Genomic DNA, 22889 nt, shown 5'->3' with positions numbered 1-22889 from the left:
ACCGTAATTTTGGGTTGAATTCTCGGTTTACAGGCTGACGTCCTTCTTCTATCTCGAATCGTTCGTATCCTGCCCTCTCATTCGTAGCACTAATTTCCGCTGTGGTCACGATAGGACCAAGAACAACCGTTAGAAACACTCGTTGGTTTAAATAGACGCTCCGTGAGTCTTGTAAATACGACTGACGATTAATATAGTACACCTACAACGAAATGAACATTTTTTCATCGGTGAGCTATATTAAGATTCGAATAGAGTTCGAGATGCGAGAATCGGTTTTTGACGATTCTATTTGGAAATTATACGTGTAGGAATGTTATATTATAAATTAACAGAAAAGACAGTGTGATAAACACAATATCGTTACACTCTCACAAAATCGAATATAATATCGCGTTTCACGAATTCGCTTTTCACTATTTCTACGTCACACCAACACGATGAACTTCTCTCGACCATGATTAATTCAACTCTGACAGCAATTACCACGCTCATTTTTCCCTTAACAAACCTTGGTAACGCTCACAACACTCCTTGACAACATTAATATATCTTGACAACGTTTATAGACAATCAGCCACGTCCTTCCTTGACGTCACACCTTCCCACATACGTAAACTAAATATGCGCGCACGATCATGCGTTTGTCTATACAAGTCGTCCCACGTAATTAAAATAAGGTGCGAAATATTTTGTTTAGCTTTGTTATCTCGTATGCCTAGAGGGAACGATTTATGAAAATGTACTTGTACTTAAAGGGTTAAACATACTGTAGCAGGCACGCACGAACGGCGATTAAGAATCTGCAAGTTGTAGCTGACTTCGTGAACCTGATGTCTGATTAGTATTTCAAGAGGACTGTCGCGCGATATCTCTGACAGTGTCCTGTTAGGTTGTTATTAATGTTACTAGGTGTGATTTCTTGGATTGGAAACTTTGTATTATAGTTTCTTCGTGATAAATTATACTTTTACCAGGCAAGTCCGGAAGAGTTACAGCGTAGATTTCAGCTGTCTTGTTTCATTCGCGTGCCGTATGAAATATGAAATTATCATAAGGTACCTTTTCGTGTTTCGTAACTTATAGAAACGTTTGAATATCATTTATGACGAAGTATAATGTAAATATTCAGTGGTTAAAGACGATAGGAAAAATATACCGACCGGAGGTATCTCGTTGAGATTTTTTCAATACCAATTTCTTCGAAGTTGAAAAATAGTTGATATATTTACGAGATTTTGTAAAAAAGCAAAGGATTGTTTCTTTACATTTTACATACATTTAAAAAAAAAACGAAGGAAAACAAATGTTCAGGAGGATAATGCAAAATTAAATAGAACATTGTTCGCTTATATGAAATTTTTTTATTTTAAATGAGCAAATAGAATTTGTATATTTCGAAATTATTCTCCTAAAAAATATCACTCATGCATACGAGTATCTATATTATGTTCTTACTTCTAGTTGTAGTCTTTATCATACAACGTGATCATACAGTATTATTTTTACGCATTTCTTAAACATCAATTCCAACTTACACATATAGTATCATTTGTATAATAAACGTGAATAATAGTATGATACCTGGTCCAGTAACAAAATAACGCGTTATTAACACTGTCAGGTACAATGAATTCTCTATCAGTGATACAAACGGAATGGATAATTCAATAGTGCTCGAATATTGCACGCCGCAATGTGATATTGGCATCACGTGTAGTTTAAATTAAGCAAAAGAACGATAAATCAGTTTTAGGTCCAATAACGTTTTGATTCGAAAATCGGCTCCCCGTTATAACTTAACGATGTTCATAAAATAGGTTTCAGCTAGATACCTTGGCAATCTGTGCCTCGTTTGCATATTGATAATAAATGGTTAATTGTCATCATAAGTTAGAATATATCTAAAACTGTAATAGATTTCCAGAGTAACGCATGGTAACACTAGTTGATCGTAACTCTAACAATTAATAGATTCAGGTAATTACTCTTACACATAACGTTTTCGTGTATGAAATACCGCTTTGCTTAACTGTATTTTATTCTTATTAGATTTATTTTAATTTTAAGTCTGTCTTGCGTATTTATTTCTCAAACTTTATTTTGTAACACATTTGTATAGTTTATCGTTCCTTTTGTTTGTTGATCATTATTCCTATTAATATATTCTTCTCTATTGAGTATTTTGTACATAATTAATATTCCTATAGTATAAATATCGATGGTTAATATGCATGCTTGTTATTGATAAATAGATCTTGTTTAAATAGATCTTATTTAGCTTTTAGATCTGTGCTAGCGTAAATCAGTACTTTCAGTTGGTTTAACACTGTTCTGTTGATATTTAAAGGTATAAAAGTTGTGACTAAATAAAAATAATTAATGTAAAGAAAATTTTTAAAAAAGTTATAGAATTTTCTTTCCTTACATCGTTATCATGGATTTATTCCAGCTTTCGGCTTTTTGCCAACATTATGCTCTATAATACGCGAAATTAATATGTATTTTCTTGAGCGACGCCATCGTCTTGACAGGATTCTCGAACGGCAGGTTTGAAAAAGTTCTGCGTATACATCGAATATTAATGTCCAAACAAGGTCTGCGTGCATGAACATAAGAAGATTCTAATATTCATGAAAATTCATCGACGTATGTATGGATAAGTGGGAGAATGAAAAAGGAAAAGAGGGAAAGAATGAATTTCGCATAAAACGCGTGTTCTGCTTTACACCGAGACAGTGGGGAAAAAAGTGTTCATCGAATTAATACGATGCGATGGAATGAAATAATTAACATCGAGATGAGCAGATATGTTAATTATGCAAAATGATTACAATTTATCCTTTCCGTTTAAATCGTTCGACATAAAATAACGTTAAAATATGAAACTATTGCTATTATCGTGGCATTAAATCCGAGTTATAAAGTATAATAAATTTTGTTTCGTTCAAATATATTCAACTTTAATTTAAACATTATCAAAGAATCGATCGTTATTTATATGGTGGATCGTAGATTGTCATTGCAATTTTTCGCAATGAATGTTATCACTTATTCACAGTTCTTATCAATAAAATGTTGTGCTAATTAATTATTTATGCCTGCTTAAATATAATAGTGATCAATAAATTATTAAAATAATAAACTATAAAACAATAGTTCAATATATATTATTTTACTATGAAGATTACCAAGTTTTATACCTTGTTTTTGAACATAAAGCAATACATTATATGAAACAGTCAATTATATAACACTTTCTGTAGCAAATATGGGTTCTATGAAACGTCGTGACAATTTTATTTCGTTATAATTATGAAATGTAATTAATTATGTATCATAAAAAATTTACTATACATGTACAAAATAGATTTAGTGCGCTTCAACATCTGTATGAAATTTTATACAGATGTCATAGATTACATCTCTATATTACAAAGTTTTATCATTAAATTCTATTAGTATATAATGAATTTAAAATTATAAAATACAGAAGATGATCGTGTCAAAAATATACAGTTTTACGAGTTATATTATTATTTTGTTAAGTTGTTTGTAACACATACATAGATATTCTCCTGTAATTCTCATACGGTGAAATAATTGCCCCGAAGGGAGCCGAGTTTGCGTACACTGAAATGACGAAAGTTCTTTCTAAAGTGGCAAAGTTTTATTCATCAGGAAGTTGGGTAACTTTGCGAGCAATTATGAAGCAGCAAAAATAAATGGATCGAAGACTATTCTCGATTTTATAATCAACCAACTGCGAGATATTTAAAGATTTTTTATGCGATCGCAACAATCAAGTATCGATTGTTTCCAGCTTGTGCAAATGCAATACTTTCGCTTTAGAAAAACAAAAGTAAAGATCTATTTTAGTCAACTTTATTGCTGATAGTGCAATATTCAACACTGCCTTTCATTTGTGTTTAAAATAAATTCAATGAAAATTGAATTAAAATAGATATTGAAGGATTGGTAACAAACGAGAAAATATATTAGGCGATAAAACTTGATTAAATCTTTGTTCAGAGAAATGAAGTAGGAAAGTGCTTATTATCTGCTATAACATCTTTTTTCTACACACGTTCCATCTATTTCTTTTATTATAACGAATGTTCTGCTTCCTTAAAAACAAGAGAAAAAGAAACTTGGAAGTTATATATTCGCGAGATATTATATTATATTCCTTGTTACTTCGGAATTTGGAAAATGTTGGCCAAGCATTTAATCCGCTTACAAAAATTTCGGCAATTAGGTATCCATCTATGAAATCTTTTACCGAATGTGAAGTCCAAAATTTATGATTTAACAAATCATTTAAAAAATAATTTACGCAAATAACTTTAGCAGGAATTACTTTTCTGTTAACGAGGCAATGCTATACATTGAGTCTGATATATGCATTTTAAATATTATTGCAATTTTTAAATTTATAACGTGTATCAATATTTCTGCGTGGTTTATTCTCACGAGCATGCATCTCAAGCTATAGATCTTCCTTAACTACTTCTGTTAACAGAACCTATCGATTCTCAATAACCAATAAGTTACTTAAAGCAATTTATGCTGAACATATTTTGATCTAGCATACCCTAAAATGACCAAGACAAATGGTTCAAAACGCTATTAGGACACTTATATTAATTTATAGGAATCTTTTACGAACATATTATGTGCGTTATACAAAACATTTTGAAACATTTTGAAATTTTATTAGCACTGTGATAAGATACGACCGTTATGATTATATCGATAAAGTTTAAAAGAAGTATGAAAATGTGCACGAAAGCTACGACATATTTATTGAAAACATAAATTTCATAGAGACCATAAAAGTATCTTAAAAGCCAATTTTCTCGTATATTAATGAATTTATACATGATTATTATATTTTATATATTTCTGCATAGTGTGTGGATTCTCCAGATTTTTGCACTTTTAAATTGTCCCTAAATGCATAAACATGTACAGTTTGATAATAGCCAACTCGTCCATTTATATTTCTTTCGCCACTCTTCGATGATCCGGGTACACAATCAAGTATTACTTTAAGAATCCAAGTCTTTTTATCATCATTTGATCACCGTATCGTTTCAAAGGTTTACGACGAGCAAGAGATACTTTTATGGTTAAAGGAAAACTTACCTCGTAAATCGCAAATCACTGTATCGAGATGTTTCATCCTGTGGTGACACAGTTTCTTTTCATCAGCAAAATCCTTAAATCGAAGAATCTTATATGATTTCTGGTTTCCAGTGCTCTCACACGTAGAAACAAACTCTGCAACTTCGGAATAAATTAGTGCCTGGAGATCGATTATTTCATCGGGATGTCTCCTTCTTTCATTTATTTCGAGGCGGGATACTCAGACTAGACCTATCTTCCATTTGTTTCATTCGAAGTTTTTACATTGTTCTTTTTCACAGTTATTTTCCAAGACAGCTGACGTTGAAATTAGTATGGATGAAATGTTGAGGACAAGGTCGTCCCGTTTTCTTTGATATCTCCCTCGGTGTCTTCTTTGCATCAAACTTTATTTCGCTAGCCGCACTCCTTTCGTCGTTCGTTACTGTCCCTCGAGGAAACCGACGCGTTAAAGAAACAATCCGTGTACCCGAAATTATTCTGAAATTATCTTACAACTATTTTAAGGCAGATCGGTAGTATTTCTATTTTTTAGATAAGACGTTACAATGGATTCTGCAATGGTGAGATTGTGCAATTTAGTTTCTTGATTAAATATAGAACGATTGTTTCGCTATTTGATCTAAATTGTAATATCACGCTGCAAGTCACGCGTTCTCGTTCTTATTTTGCTAATATGAGTCTTGTGCTTTTCATCTTATTTTTACGTTTGGTATCATTTTACTCTTACGTTCATCTACAGGACTCGCTAACAAAATGTGTACAGGAAAATCTTGAAATACCCTATTAACCGTATTGGCTTTGATACAAGGACGATGTTGGTCTCCGATAACAAATCACATATACCCACACAATGTTCTCGCCACAACGTAATTGCATTGCTTTTGACTGAATTAACGAGAGAATCAGCCTGTACAAGCCTTTCGAATCGCACAGTATCACCGCTGCAAAATTGTCGTGACGCTGTATCTCTAGCGGACTTGAATCATGACTAGGCAAGGAAGAACTTCATTTGCCATGGAGAAGACAGAAGAGACATAAACTATTCGCATGAAAGTGGTAGTAGAGCTTAGCAATCCTCCCTCGCGATTTCTTCCACTTGCAATATTCTCTTCCTCCTTTGTATCTTGCCTATTGCCGCTGATTTACGTAAAGATGCAAGAAAGGAAATGATCGTATTCTTTCAAGGCGGATAAACACGGAGCCTCGAACTCTTTCGTCTTGGGGATAATTCGTGCGGGACTGCAAATATCGTATGATAAGGAAACAAATTGTTGCGGTGAACGTTGGCAAGACTGGAAGCGTTCTCGGTGTTCTTCGCTCACATCTTGTTTCTGTACACCATGGAAACCTTAGTCGATTTAATTACAAGCCCAGGCTGCTGTACCTGGAATTAGAGATGAAGATTTCCGAGTACGAAATAACGATTCTTGAAATTGAACGTGAACCGATTGCAATGTGCGTCACGGGGGCCTCATAAATTTCAAAGTCATATTCGGAGAACAGGAAGAATGTAAACCAATTAATATCGGAGGGAAAATTCGTGCGTTTAAAAACACGTGATATAATCTTAGCTTCGTACCGTATAGCATAGTACAATAAATAAAATTGCCGGAAGGGAAAAGCAACGATATCGCGCACATAAAAAATTGGAGATTTTTTTTAAGATCGTTCCGTGTCTAGGAAACTTGTTTAAATAAGCAAGTGTCAGGGTTTGAGATATATTACATAGCTATGTTCCACGTGTGATCTCATCGTACGTGTTTATTCGTAAATATAGGTGTAATATAGAAAAAGATAGAAGAAACGTGATACGAAACGAAGCACAGAAATATGGAAACGGTAACGTTATACAGAAACAGCCCTGTCATTGGTAAAATAAAGAAGAAGGAGGAATGAGTCGATAGTTCAACAGTAACGCAATCCAGGGTCGGTATCGAGATATCCAACGTCTTTTAAACACTTTCTTCTCGTATTACGTTTTCCTTCTTTTCGATGACCCAGCAGGGATGTGAAGAATCTTCGCTCCCTTCTGTATCTTCATCTTACGCTACTCTCGTAACAGAGTGTCGTTCGTGTAACATTTTGAATGCCATTTCCGAATATCTCGCGTGTTAATCCTCGTCCTATCAAATACGAAGTAAAGTTTGACAAATATTTTGTTTCTAAAGCTATAATATAATATAATAGCGACGTTAACCCCTCCGTATCCACGAGCTGATAACCAATAAGTCAGTCTCCATTCACCTAATCAAGCAAGTATTCCACGATCCAATTCATCGGGACCGCAGAAAAACAGATGATACAATAGGCAGAGACAATGGAGCAGAAACAATAAAAGATCGCACTAATAAGCCGACTTGACAATGCCTCTGCCACGCTTTCGAACCTCGCATGCGTGATCGCATCGCGATCGCACGAGCAAAGCGTGAGAGAGAACGGCACTCATCGGGCTGAATTTATCGGCACGAGAAGTGCCGAAGTAAGCGAATATATCGAAGCGGAGAACGAATCAGAAAGCGCGTGTCAGACGCTGGTCGAACGATTTATTATTTTTCATCTGCTTTTCCAGCCACCTCTTTTCCCTCTCCTTGATACTTTATTATGCGAATTCTCCAAAAGAAGCTGGCTTCTGTCGCGAGAAGGACGAGTGCTGCGAATACCAAAAGTAAGGAGAGAGGGAGTTAGAAAACGGGAGGGGAGAAGTTGCGCGAGCTTGCGCGCAGCTTTGCTGGTCGACGAACGAAACGAAAGCTTAAGGCTGAACCCGCTAGTCGGCGCTGGGCCACGCCACGCGAAGCGCCTTGTGGTTGCGGAACTTTGCTGAGAGGAGCTGCCAGCGCGGCAACCTCTCGATGCCTCTACGGCGGGCTAATGAAACCTCGAGAGCGCCGCGTTTCCGCCTGAAACTGCCCGCAGACTCGCGACACGCCAAACGTTCCAAAAGATGCGGTACCTCAAGAGAAAATGCCGTTGTCTCCAGCTGAAGATGCACCGTGACCATCAACGGCTGTGATCGTCGACCACCTGTCCGTCATCGATCAGATCGAGCAAGTTTTTAAGAGGATTGAAACATCGTTGAACGGCCGCTGAACGTCGATCAATTGTTTGTCGTTAATCGTTGTTACGACGAACCGACACCATCAAAGTTTGTTGTTTATCAAATTCAAGAAAAAAACGTGAGCCAGTTTAGATAGTTTTGGTTATCGTTCTTATCGGGTCATTGTCGTCGAGGAAAGGAAGACAGTGTGACAAAGAGTGTCGTTCGGTTGAAAGTCGGGTTTCTAAAATTCTGGATTATGATCGACGAGCTTGTGGCGGGACCAATAGAACCGGAGGACGCGTTCTTGGATCCTGGTTCGACGAGGCAGTGTCGTCAGTCGTCGCAGAGAGATGAACGAAGTTGCGGCTTCCGGTGAGACCAAACGAACCATTCGATTTAAGAAGACGAAGGAAATTTCGAGTCATCGTTGGAACGAGTTTCGTGAATCAACATATCAAGTAGCAACGATTGACTGTGTAAAAAATGTTTCGTAATCGTCGTTATCCTTAATCTTCGAAATGAGCTTTGGTAAACCTTGGAGACGCTCCTCTCAGTTTTGTCGGAGTAATTCGTGGCCTTGCAACGGGAGCATGCGACAGAAGGGCTGTTCTTTATTATTTTCCCCGGAGCCCCGACTGACATCTTTTTTCCAAGAACGTGTCATCCGTGACTCCTTCTAAACCCCATTCCAATCCATTACAATCATCCCCTCAGGCATACTAACGTAACTGAAGATTTCATTAGAAGAGCAAGCGAAAAGAGAAGAAAAAATAGGAAAGAAAAAAAGAAGAAGGAGCTAGAGGGCAAAGAGGGAAGGAGAAAAAAGGAAGAAGAGCAGAGAATTACGGGTGGCGACGGGTTCGTTCCCCCCGTTGAACCAACTTAACGCAATAAAGTAAGCGTACGGTTGGCTAAGAAGAGAGTCGTCTTTGCAAAAAGACGAAGGAGATTCCTGAAGGCGGTGCGTGTCCCGCGGCAAAGTAAAAAGGCGGCCGCACCGTTTTCTTCCTAATTACGATATTATCGAGCACGCTGGTTGGCGGGTCCAAAAACGTAGAGTATTTTTAATACATACACACAGAGACAGGCGCGTGGCACGCGTTATATGTACGCGTGCGTGCCGTGTCCCAGGTGGCTGGTAATTAAGTGTAGAATTTAATCGACGTTTACCGTTTTAACCGTTTGAGCAAGGGCGAAGAGAAAAAGACGACGAAGCGTGGTCCAACTTACGAATAGAAACCGATCTTTTCAATGTCGCGGTCCAACTAGTAGTGGCATAGTTTTATCGATCGTTTCCGTGCAATCCGTTCTTGTGTGTGTATGTACCTCGTATGAATCGGCGAAACGCGTTATTTTTTACGATTCCATCGCCAAAAGTCTCGCGAATGAAACATAGAACGTGCTAGAGTTATGTACCTGTATCGTTAAGTATCCGTTTCGTGAACGAGTGTAGTTTGTATCTCGTCGTGAACGATTTAAACTGAAATGGCCACGAACTACGAGCTGCGTCTTTCTGATTTTTGATGCGAGAGAAACGAGAAAAGAGGGAGGAAATCTAGAAAAAGACTGGTTATTCAAGACTGAACGTTTTGCAAGCGTGGAAAGTCAGGAAAAAAGCGACAGAGTGACGCTGGTGAATTTGAAAAGTGGCTGCCCTCTGTCGATCGAGGAAAGGTGAAAAATCGATGAAGAAACTCAGTATGTGTGATCGAGCAAGGCATTAGCTATGACGACCTCGAGCAGATACAGCAGTTACAACTGTCTTACCAGCTGGGACAGCTATGACAGAATACCAAGGTAGTAGAATGATATTTTATATACGACGAGATTTTCCATTATGGGATTAGCTTGTTTGAAATGGCTCACACTTTTAAGCGAGACACATGATTCACGCCACAAGCATCCTATTCTCGTTGAAAACGATGCTTTCTCCGAGCTATCCGTGAATTATTGAAACGAGTGTTGCCTGGTTTAGTCTTGCCCATGTCGAGTTCTGCTTTTGCTCTTACAATTGCTGAATTGATCAATACATATTTTATTTATGACAACAGGCAACTCTGTTTTCTATGTACAAAATAGTTCGCTTCTCGCTGCTTTTGATAATACAGCGTGACTGATCGTGTTTTAATTGATAAGATATTAATTTTATTTACGTATAATATATATAATATAATATGATTGTTACCTTATTTGCGACAATAGAAAATAATTAGTACGTTTTTGTTCTCTATAGTTTTTAACAGTACAGAGTTCTAGAATTAAAAGAATACTAATTTCGGTTACGAAATGAAATGGTTCCGAATACAAACGTATATTATAACGAGAAATATCTTAGAAACTTATATTGCAATAAATTGGAGAACAATGTATGACCAAATTTTTCGATTATAAATATACGATTTATCGGACGAAGTCATTGAATTTGTTGTCTTTCAGAATATATAATAAATAAACATTTGCAAATAGCAATACATTGAAATACAAAAATGAATAAATATAAGGAGCAGAGTAGAGAGAATTTTTTATCTACGTATATCGAAATACTTTTGCTGAAAGTATACTTTTTAATAAAGCGAGAATGTGAATACAAATATGAGATGTTACTGAGATTTTTCCTCCGAAATGCAATGTATTCGTAGAGTACCTATTACTTTCATAAATATTCTATTCCAATGTATAATAATGTTAATTTAGAGATAAACAATGCATGTTTCGCACGATCTATGAAAATCTAAAAAAAGTATTCTTAAATATTGTTATCAAATGATTACTGTAGAAAATGAAGGGTAGACAGCTTATTAAACTTTATTGATTAAACAATTACTAAAAACTACAAGTACGATAAATAAATGAAAAACATACAATCTTCAATCTTGTTAATGTACCGTGAATGTGTTCACTTTTTTCTATTTTTTTTTTCAAACGCGTCAAAATTTCATGCGAGTGCAATACGATACATTTGACCCAGGCGTGTTTCTCTCACCTTTCCAGGCAAGGAATGTAAATTAGCTCGTAGATTTTCACAGACACTTAGGTTTTATCGGGTACACTCTCGAATCTGACGCGCAGCTTAAGCAGGATTACATACTTTTTACGGTGGAACAATGGTAATTCAATTACAAAATAATCTGTTTCTCAACATAAAGCCAATAAAAGGACATCAGGGGAAAGAACGATGCATATATTTCGTTTTTAGGTAAGAACGATTGTGTCCTTTTCTTTTTCCTTCTTTTGATAACAGAACGCACGGGAAATACAGTTTCACGTGCACGCTATTTCACTGGAGAAAAGGAGATGACTCAGGACAACGTTCACGAAATTATCGTCGGAAATTGGCTATTGGAATAAAATTGCAAGTGTATGTTTCATGTAAGCTAATGTAGTAAAGCTAGACACAAAGTTCTGTAACTCTTTGGAATTTCAAGTAGCGAAACGCATTTCAAAAGTTCTTTGATCGATTCTTCAATGATTTTCCTAAAAACGCTCAGAAGTTTCTTCTCCTCGATCGCTTTATATCTTTTGAACGTCGTTTAATGAACTTACATTTGTAACAAAAATACAGAAATAAGTAGCAGAAAATGACAAAATAAAGTACGTTTATAAAGACTTTCTTTGTAAACATTTCTTTTAGTGTTTTCTAGATTTCTTGGAATACTGTAGCTTTATAAATCGTTCCTCGGAGGATTTATAAAACTGATTATTTCATGACAAATACTAAGGAAGGAATTACGAATTAGAAGATAAATCAGTGTTAAATTTAAACACAACTGTTACTGTAATAATTGTAAAGGGTAAAAAAGAAATGACCAACTTTGGAAGATATAACCAATCCAAATCGGTCAATTTCATCGTCCCATTTCACTGTCTCGAATACAAATTGGATTTAAAACAATCTTCTTGCCATGAAGCAATTAATCATCTTGTTCGCCTCGAGCGTTGCGTTACGCTCGATCTTAGGAACAATTTTTTCTCGAAACTAACATCGAGTACGCAGGAGACATTGTACGTTTTTTTTTCTCTCCTACAATGTCAACGATTCAATTGTTTTAATCGCGACAAATCAGTTATTCGATAGTTATACATGTTCAAAGTCTCGTTCAGATTAGTCAAGTTATTCGTATTCAAATTAGCCGAGTTAAAATAACCTGGCTTCAGGCGAATATCGAATAGGAAATGAAAGAATCGATTATGCACTCATGTAAATTATTATGATATTAATTATAATGATATATACAAAGTATGAACTAACGGAAAAATCAGAAAAAATTGACTTGGTTTAGGAAGTCAATATTGGCAGGTATGAAATTGGACTGTTCCTTTTAAGTCAAAGGATAGTTAAAATCGTCTCAATTTTATAGGAAAAAACAGTCAGGTAAAACGACAAGTTTACGTTAGTAAAACGTTCTAAATTACTTAAAATCAACTGACTTGATTAATGAGAGTGAGAGTAGAAATTTTAAGGAATATTTCAAATTAAGTAAAACGAAAATTTTATATCGGTAAAGTATTTTAAATTAACGTTCAATTAAACTCGACTAACTTGATTAATGAGGATGAGAGTAAAAATGTGGAAGAATATTTCAAGCCAAGTAAAATGACTTTACATTAGTAAAGTGTTTGAAACTACGTAAATTCAACTGACTCAATTAACGAGAATAAGAATAAAAATTTGAAAGGATATTCCAAATTAAGCAAATAACAGTGTAATAAAAAAATTAAGAGGTTTCAAATTACTTGAAATAGAGAAAATGAAGTTTCATATCCAAAAGATCTGACGTGCTTCCAATATGGATTTCAATACACGATAGTTTAATCGACGACGAATTCGATTACCAATGATCCGTATTTTTATCGACAAGTCTCGTTTCATTTTCAATCGCGTCGTTTTCGCAACCAATTTCCAGTCGCATGGTTTTCACGTTCGATTCCCATGTTTCTTCGTCGGTGAACTTCGTGGCGAAAACTTTGATAGAATCAATTCTTACAACAGCCGAATCGGGAAGTTCTCGAATATAATACTACCATGAAGGATTTGTAAAGGAACTAGATACTCGTGTATATTGCAGTAGAAATAACAGTTGGGTGATAGAAGTTTAAAAAAGTAGATTGTAGTATTGAACATGTTCGATAGTTTGATTTTCCACGAAGAAGATTTTGATTGTTCGTCAAACTACGATCAAAACACAGAAACTAGAAATTGTTGAAATGCAATGTTAAACTTTGTTTTAAAATATTCAAAGTTTTTTTCTATCCTATATTTATCCTTAATATTCTGTAATTTTGTACACTAAACTTATTAACATTCTATATTATTCGTTAATATCCTATATTTCGATCTCCATACTTTCTATCAGTGCTGAGGTTGTACGAGAAATCTTTCTGTTCGAAAGCTTTCTGCGGCCAGAAGGCGATAGAATATTTCTTAAAAAGTATTAATATCTATGAACTACAAATCAGATAACATGGACTGTATTGATAGATAACGTGCAGTATCCATTAAAAAAGTAAAATCATAATATGATTCAGTATTGGTGTTTATTGAGGTAAATTGTTAAGCTTTGCAACGATTAATCTTTGTTTGAAGAGAAAAGTGAGTCTTTGACAGGGGATGAATTCTAATAACTTAGGGGTGGGACTACCATAATTAATAATCGTCTTTCACGGTCTCCAGGCCAGTCTTGTTACCGCCTAACAATACTTTTCAAGGCTTCCATTACAAACCGAGAAATAACGTGTAATAGTACTAATTAAAATCTATTCGAATAAATTTAGTTTCGTAGTCTCGACAATTTTCAAAATAATGCTAATGTAAATTTTCATTCAAATACAACTAGATACGATATGAAATATGTAATTTCCGAATGCTATATTACTCGAACAAATGGCGCACATATGTGCACAGATCTAAATCGCAAGATTTCTGTTCCGTTTGCTGTCAGGAATATTATCTTTATTGTCAGATATTTATGATGCATTGTACCACGTCAGAAAGCTTCGTGACGACCCTTTGTTATTACGTACCATAAACGCAGTTCACTTTTCGAAACACTAACGATATAAAACGCTAACTATAACGAAGTAACCAGAAGGTTTTAAAGTAAAATATAGATTTTTTAAAACAGTAAGACAAATTCGCATAAAAAATTTTGTTAGATAGAATTTTATTATGGAATTACATAAAGATCAGCTAATTACTTTAGTTATCTTTCAAATTGTTTCGTACGAGACACGTGATATATTCGTAAAATGTGTCTACAAATGTTCGAATACGTTTCGGTTTACCTTATGACTTATTTTTTCTTCTAATAATTTAATCATTCTTAAAGGGCTGAATTAGATGATTACGGAGACCAATACGTACCAGCATGATCCTCGCATACAGTGATCCTTATTAATATCCGAATACCACGATAGGTCTGTAATTATAAATCCCAATTATAGACTTCTACGTAGATCAACGTTTCTGTTCCACTTGCCTTGTGTCGTCGATAACCGCGAACACGAATCGTATCGAATTTATTAAATTAAGATTCGTAAGAAACTTTATCTGCCTATTCTTCAAAGATCGTATACGAAGCTCAAGTCGAGGATTTTCACGGTACCTTGGACAATTATGGGACAAGTGGTCGGTAAATATTTGATGCGCAATCCTAATTCTGAATTTGCGAGTTCGGCTAACTAAGGGCTCTGTGTATATGCGGCTCACCACTTGGCGCTAAATACATTGACACTGTGCTTAGATCGTTTCGCGTTTAATTTGAGTAAAATTCGCACATATCTTCTGCATGTGACTTGTAATTAAAAGCTGCATCTCTATAAGAGATTTAGCATGTTAATAGGATTGCTTTGCAATTGCTTCTCCAATCTCTCGGTGAAGGTTAAGCCGATCGTAATGAAAATGCCTTAGAAGCAATGTTAATCAAATAATCTTATTATTATAACTTCCACTTAATTACGAAATCAAGATACAACCAACAACGTTATCATTCAAATTTAATATCACAGTCGTAAAGTCGGTCAAAGAATATTCCCTCTAATCTGAACAATTTGAAAATTATTATAGGCGATGAAATTCCACAGATTCTTAACATCCAACCCTTACGACCTTTCCATAGTCTTACATTTTTCAGAAAATAGTTTACGCGACCGATGACCCAAATCTGTTAATTGGTAATCAACGACGATTTACGAGGTCTTTGCAAGCAACGAAACAACTGTGTGACATTTACACGTATCCATATATTCGTTCATGTGCCATAATTCCGTTGCCTGCGCGTTTATTCAATAGTGACATTTCACGTCTCTGGGAAACATTTCGAGGAAGGGACTCAGCCTGATGACAGTCTCAAGTTATGAATCGACAAGAGTTTCACAACTCTAGAATTATATCAAGTAATTAGCGACTATCATTTATAAAGCGTGCGTGGGTTCATCGAAAGTACGAGAAAATAATTTTGATCAGCTTCCTGGGAAGAATACTTCACGGTGCGATATGTTGACAGATGTTTCGACAGAAATCGAAGAGCGCAAACGAGCTTTCTCTCTTTCTGATGCCGTTTCCAAGTCTAATTAAATACCGGTTAAACCTTTGTACGCTGTTGGAATTATACGCGAGAAGCTTCAGAATAAACATGAACGAAGAGAAACAATAAAAGGCTTGTTGAAAAGAGTAAGGAAGGTGTGCGATGTAATTAGTCCCGCGTCGCGTCTCAATTTTCGCGCTGGAAATTGACTCGTTATCAGCTCGAACGCTATGTTACTTTTTCAACTTCTATTATCTAACTTTCATTCTTACGTGCTTCGTAGCTTGCGCAAACGCATTGTAGTTCGATTACGTGGCTTTTACGAGTTCAAAGGGCAACAAGAAAAATAAGAATATAATCAACGTAGGATTATACAATGTTGTTCCGAAGATAGAGATTAAAAATAGGTTAATGAGCCAGTTTTAATACTATTTTTATTACATCTATCGTTATTAAATTAACGTTTAGGTTTCTTCGTGAAGGTTAATATACCTGCAATTAATTAATACTTGGACGATGAAGATTGATTTAATTCTATCGCATAGATACAGATCCAGCTTCCATCAGGAAAGAGCTAAATATTATTAAACGTAAAGAAAAATTCTGCGCTTCTAGTTTCATACTCTGTTATGCTAAAATTCAAATATCTCATTGTCTTTCAACGTATCGATAATTATCGATAATATATAAAACATAATTGCAAATACAATTACAGTTGGTAAAGTATATGTTTAACATTGCATATTCTTTAGACCTCAGGTCAATGAAAATTCAATGACGTTTCGTTAAAAAAGAAGAAATGTTTTTCTATTTCCAATGGGAATATTACGATATGCATAACATGTAAAAAACGATATCAGAGATTTTTCAAATGAGATTTTACCTTTAACAGGCCACGGTGATTGTAAGAAGTTTGAGAAAATGGGAAGAAAATATTTCTACTTTCAAAGGTAAAGATACGGTTCGTTCACGAAGATACAAAAAATATAAAACTGAAAGCACAGAATCTTTTCCTATATCTAATAAAAACATCTTAAATCGACAAAGCACACTGTCTACGTGGGATACAAATTAATAACATAATTGAACGCAGATTCGAACGTGGACATGATTTAATTATTGTCCGTAATTATTGAAAACGCAATGAATATCGATATCCTATTGGGGACGAGGGAAATGGACAATTGTTACTAGCGGTATAATAACGTATCCATGGTACACTAGCAATTCAGTTATCTGTTATTAAGTTATAGCATTAAAGTTATCATTATTAAACTTCTAGCAGTAAGAAATAAGAATATCTTAACGCGTTAACGATTCAATTGTGGAATAACGCTTCCCAGGTTTAATATTTTGTTAACCTAGTAACAGTATCAGTTAATCAAAATTCTTTTAATCATACCGATCACTAGATAAGCAAGATTAATTTCGAATCAAAGCGTACGATTCCATCGTCATTAATGACAGTGAATTATACCGTGCACGATTAAACGGATCGATAAACAGAGCATCGTAATTATCATCATGGGCATAATATTACATCTATGGTTAGCTTATGGCTAGATTCGCTAATGGATTCGAAGGATGCTGGGTTCTGATAATGTTACTTTAATCCTTGTTATGATTTTTTCTATTATCTTATTTTATTCTAATTTAATGCTATTTAATCTCGATTATATTTTCTATCAAAAGATGATAACAATACGTAGCATGTATATTGGAATTTCAGTTTCTGTTGCTGAAACAAACAACGAATGAAGTGTATTTAATCAGAAGCATTTGAAATTTTGAACATTTTACAATTCTTCAATAATATTAGAGAGCGTGTGAGCGAATTTCATACATAATAACATGAAATATAACTTTCAAATTCAAATTGTACGATGTTGCTGAATTTGGCTCGCGGGTCGCCTACTTGTCAACTCTGTTCTAATCCTATAATCGCGAAATTAAAATAAAAGAATCTGATCGATCATTGCAAGCACGTTGTAAGCTCCATTCGTTAATCGCGCCACCCTCCATGATTCTTTTAACGAACCGAAAAATATTCTATCGTTCTTGCTACTGTATCGGTAAATAACGCGTGAAACATTCACAACTCGTACTACCTTTTAAATTAACTGTTACATTAATTTACACAGATAGCATATTAATTCGCGCTCGTATTAAACGTGAAGGATATCGAATAAATTTACACCTCACCAAACTCAACAAATAGTAATAACAATCTATAAGCCCCAAAATAATTAATAACGTTATAATTGACCCGGCCTTATTACCAGTAAGCAAGCGGATCGTATTATCCGTGTTAGTTATTAAAGCTTTGAACCAGCTTTCCGCGCTTAATTATTCGATTAACCTTCGAAAGACCTTAAGATAATCGAAGTAATTTAGAGGGTGTCTCAACAAAGCACTCCGTGTCACAAGACGAATAATTGCACGACCAGTTGCTCTTGTCCTTTATCGAATCACGTTTTAAGAAGGCCGCTGTCGCGTAGTTCTTTGACAAGACGCAAAGAGTATCCTCCAAAGAGTTAATAGAATTTCGATAGATTTCCAACACTATTGAGTGCATCTCGATGTTCTAGTCTGTTACGAGCTTCCGACAACATGGTAATGCAGTTAGAAAGTTACAATTCGGCCATTGATGGAGATTCGAAGCGATGAAATCGAAGACACTCGAGACTGGGAAGAAATATAATAGTTGGCAAGATGGGCAAGTCGAGTGTAATTTTCAGTTGCAAATGTTGTTACTTATTCGATCGTTATGTATTAATTTGGTACGAAGGTGCGAAAGGGAAACATTTCATAGGTTTTTATTTCAATTTAGTTACACTGGTTTATAAAATATATTGATGTTGCATTCCCTATATCGAATTTGAATAAGAACTATAGGTTGTCCGAAAAGTTTCTTTCGTTTTGTAAGGAAATAATGGATGCACAACATTTTCCGTTTTGTATTATTTTTTCGAATTACGTATGATCCATTTTGTTCTATTAAAATAAAGATCACAACGTTCGACAGATTAGGTTTCGTGTTTGTATAAGGATGCGGCGTTGTAAAAGACGTGTCAGTAGAAGAAAGACACTTTTCGGACAACTTAATAGAATGTAAATAGAAAGTTTGTCACTGTCGCGTAAGATTTTTTAGTGGTTTAATGTTTAGCAACTTATATCATCTTATACAGTTATAAATTGTAGAGTATTGCTTAAAAGGTGACAACTAATGATTTTTTTATAATATTTGGTTAAGGAACATTCCACGTAATCTTTAATTATAAACCACTTGTCTGTGAAGGCAATCCAAATTGTTTTGACAACAGATTAGAATAACGGAGAGAAAATTTTATTTTTAACCTTTTTTTTAGGTACATACTAGTGAATACTAGCGATTGCTATGACAAAGCTTTTTTAACCGGTGTTATTTTATATAAATTCTGGTAGCGAGGAAATCCAAGCAAAAACTTTTCGATTTATGGTTATTTATACTTACGATCTTACGCTATAATTAAAATTTCTCGTCGTTATCAAATAATAAACTAATATAGTTGTATTGTGTAACTACATGATCCAAGCATTTAATGCGAATAAAAAATTCAGAACCTAAGTTTTACGTTGGAATTACTTGAATACATTATATCAGCAATATAAATGCTCCGGATCTCTAATTATAATTAAAGTATTATGATGGAAATACGTACGAATATGAAATCAGTTTCTCGTTTTAATAAAGTCAACACGAGTTTTACCAAAGGTACTTGTATATTTTTAATAACTGCAAAAATGAAACGTTTCAAACTCACTAGCTTGATAATATCAAACATCCCTCATTCCTTCGTGTCGTCTTCAGCTTTAATCAGCAGGAAAATAAAGAAACAAAAGATAGAGAAAAGTCTCAAATAGAAATTGTATTACGGCATTTTTGATCTTTTTTCGAACTCTCGTTTTCTCTGACAACGATAAATAGAAAGAAACAAAATCGTGCAAGAAGCTTTATCCACGGACTATCGTCGAACACCAATAATCGTTAATCATCATTTTTTACAGATTATTTTAATAATTCTTGAATAGGTCAATAATGTTTAAACACTAATTACAACAGATTATGTGCTATCTTAAAACCATGCAATTCCTATCTGAACTATTTTTTTACACAACGGACAATTCACCAGCAATTGGCATTTATTTAAAATTTTAGATTTAAATTAGATTAAAATTGGACGACCTATGCGTACATGACATATTGCAACGAAAGGAGTGAAATCTCTGCATGTGGTTCTAATTCAATAGTTAGAAACTATGTAAATCTCCATTGCTTCGATCCTAATCAGTAAAAGCACGATCGCTTTCGTTCGAACGAAATGTCAACAGCAGCGATAAGTAGTGGTGTTTAAATTGGACTTGACATAACGAACGAGAGAGTAATCGTACACTGTCGTTGTAACGTGAACATAGTCGTTGAAACATAGTTTCTCAGTTACATCCAATGCTTGACTTAATTAATTAAACGTAACCCAGATTCTATTGTTTCTGCGATTGTAAATACCATCGTAGCACAGTTTTCTTAGGAAGCGAAACTGTAGGTAACCGCGCGAATGTAAAACGAGTCGTTCCTTGCTTGTTGTAACGCAAATCCCTAACTATCCAAGTTAAACACTTGACTTTCAACCGAGATTTACCATCTCGTTTTCTGAAAACGTTTCCATTCGATTTCACCTCTCGGAGAAGTATCCAAGTAAAGATGCAGGTTTCTCAATAAACTGAAGCGATTTATTTTTGCCAGTAGCATAGATTCGTTAATTATCAGAGAATGTACAGGAGTGGAGAGAGGAAAAATATGAAGAGGCTTCACCTTTTACTAGACACAAACAGAAAAATTACTCGTTATGACGTTTATTTGAAGCTTATGGAACCGTGCAAAGAAAATTCTACAGCTTTCTCTTACGAAACGGAGTACATTGAGAGGAACCTTATCTTCTGCGAGTTTGGTATAATTTTTAACGTTGTTTAGATAAAATACTCGCAAAATGATTATTTATATACATTACGTATTGTATATATTATATTATAATAGTATTATATTATAATAGTGAACAAAGAAACTGTTGTTATTTCTATACTCAGAGGTAGGATCACAATAGTTATTATTTTATTGAATGGATAAATCTATCACACTGTTGTGACCCAAAAAAACCTTTATTGCACGCGCCTACAAATACTAGGGATAAAAACAAAAAGGCATCTTAAGCCTATCGATTAAATCTATCGATTGTAACTAGGATTATCTTTTAGTTACTATTTCTTATAACTAACGCATCTGCATATGGATGGCGAGCCCGAACTCACGTTGTCATTTTCAACAGAAACCAAATAACTAACTGAGTTATACCAAATAACTTATACCAAGATCATTCTTATCATCCCTCTCATAGAACGACCTGATAGTAATACGATCCAACTGTTAAGTGACCGGAGACTGGAAATTAGTTGAACACGCGATTACTTCGTTCTCTTACTCTTTCGAACGAAAGCAACGCGTATCATCGAGCAATCGCATGAAACGCAGTTAGTCGGGTTGAACGTGGACTGAACGTGGCCGAATTCGGTTGAAGCTAGGACCTGCTCGTGCACGAGTCTCTCGTAGTGACGTTGAAGGACTGGCACTGATCGAAATACCTTGTTCGTTTGCAATACCAGTAACCGACAAGTATTTCGACGGAAGTCGATGCCCAATCGCTTCCGGGCAACTGCTAATGAAACATGGTGGAACGTCGAGCAACTGTTGACCGTTGACTTTTCGAACGGAGCAGTAAATTGATGATAAAAGTGACAGCGATCAACCGGACCCTGGACTCAACGTTTAATTGCCGAAGTGTTGACGTGTGTCGCATCTAGGAGACTATATTGGTCTCGCGAGTCCTAATATATCGCGGTTCTACTTTAATTCAATGGGAGTCGCTGGTTGTGTTTCGCCAATGTCGTGCTGCTATTCCGCAACGCCGTAATTGCTTCCTTCATTGCTCGACCTTTCCTTAGTAGCTCTCGTGCCACGACCGACGGGACAGATGCACTTTTGACATGTCGCGAAGATGAGATTAGTAAGCGAGATGGATGCTTGGCATTTCAACGGGGGATTCGTGCTCTTGGTGGAATTTACATAAAAATGTCATGATATTTTGGGTTTAAAGAATGTAAGTCGTTGGATTTTATTTTAGAACTAACGGTGAGGTAACAAGTCATATTTTATTGTATGAAAGTCTGTCATATTTTTCATATGAAAGTAATTTTAAAATTCGTACGTCGTCAATTAATTTCATATTAACAAAATTGTCCTTCTATGTAATTTTGAGAACTAGATATATATTTTTCACCCTCTTGTAACTTTTTATTGATTGCATCTTAGAATATTAAAATTATAAAAGATACTGAAATGTTGCTTGTCTTGACAGTCACAAACTTGGTTTTTGCAATAGTTCAATCATAATTTTAAATTATAATCCTTCGACTAGTAATTTTGTTTTGAAACTACCCTTATTTCTTCAACATCTTTTCTATCACAATTTTTATATAATATTTGTAAGTAAATCAGTGTGAACTTTGTTATGTAATTAATAATAATGGAAAATCAGATATTCAATCAGATAAATAATCATCGTATGATCTTAAATATGAACCAATACAATTTCATTTTCCGATTGGAAATTCGCTTTTGTACTTTTTCCGCTGCCCTTGTCGATCTACGGTCATTTAATGTAAAATAGCATTTAATGTAAAATAATGTAAAATAATGTAAAATACTTATATGTATTATTATTTCGTTTTGTATTATCGAGCGCCTCCCGTATGGAATTGTTAATTCGCATATGTCAGCAATATCAAACGATAAAAGTACGTTGAATTATTTTGGATAAAATTCGACAAAAACATCAAACAGGAAATCCGAATATTTTATAAATTACTCGACGTAAACCCGAAATTTTATTACTCGCTGAACATAAATTTTGTGTATAGTGTTACCTATTACGCGTGTATTAAACCTGCAAGATAAAATATATATATATCGTTTATTCCAGATTTATCTATTTTCTTTCGAAAAATATATTTCTGGTAATATGATCGCAAAAGTATTACGGCAAAATGTAAGAAATTTCTTCTACCATTTAGCAATATTGTTA

General features: G+C 34.8%; 1 protein-coding gene across 9 annotated transcripts in view; it reads left to right on the top strand.

The window, feature by feature from the left end:
• Positions 1-22889, top strand: part of LOC126876482 (potassium channel subfamily T member 2) — a 202654-nt gene that overhangs the window by 96487 nt on the left and 83278 nt on the right. The window contains exon 1 of one of the 9 annotated variants that reach the window (XM_050639368.1): positions 7925-9988. The exons of 7 other annotated variants lie outside the window; for them this stretch is intronic. In XM_050639368.1, the coding sequence (XP_050495325.1) occupies positions 9918-9988 (71 nt within the window). In that variant the 5' untranslated portion in view covers positions 7925-9917. Of the gene's footprint in view, positions 1-7924; positions 9989-22889 lie in introns of those variants that run through there. One more of the 9 variants, XM_050639372.1, reaches the window with a different exon arrangement.

The sequence above is a fragment of the Bombus huntii genome, chromosome 2 (genome assembly GCF_024542735.1).
Source record: "Bombus huntii isolate Logan2020A chromosome 2, iyBomHunt1.1, whole genome shotgun sequence".
NCBI classification, from domain to species: Eukaryota; Metazoa; Arthropoda; class Insecta; order Hymenoptera; family Apidae; genus Bombus; species Bombus huntii.
The sequence above is the reverse complement of the archived record's forward strand: the minus strand, read 5'-3'. Positions and strand labels throughout refer to the sequence as shown.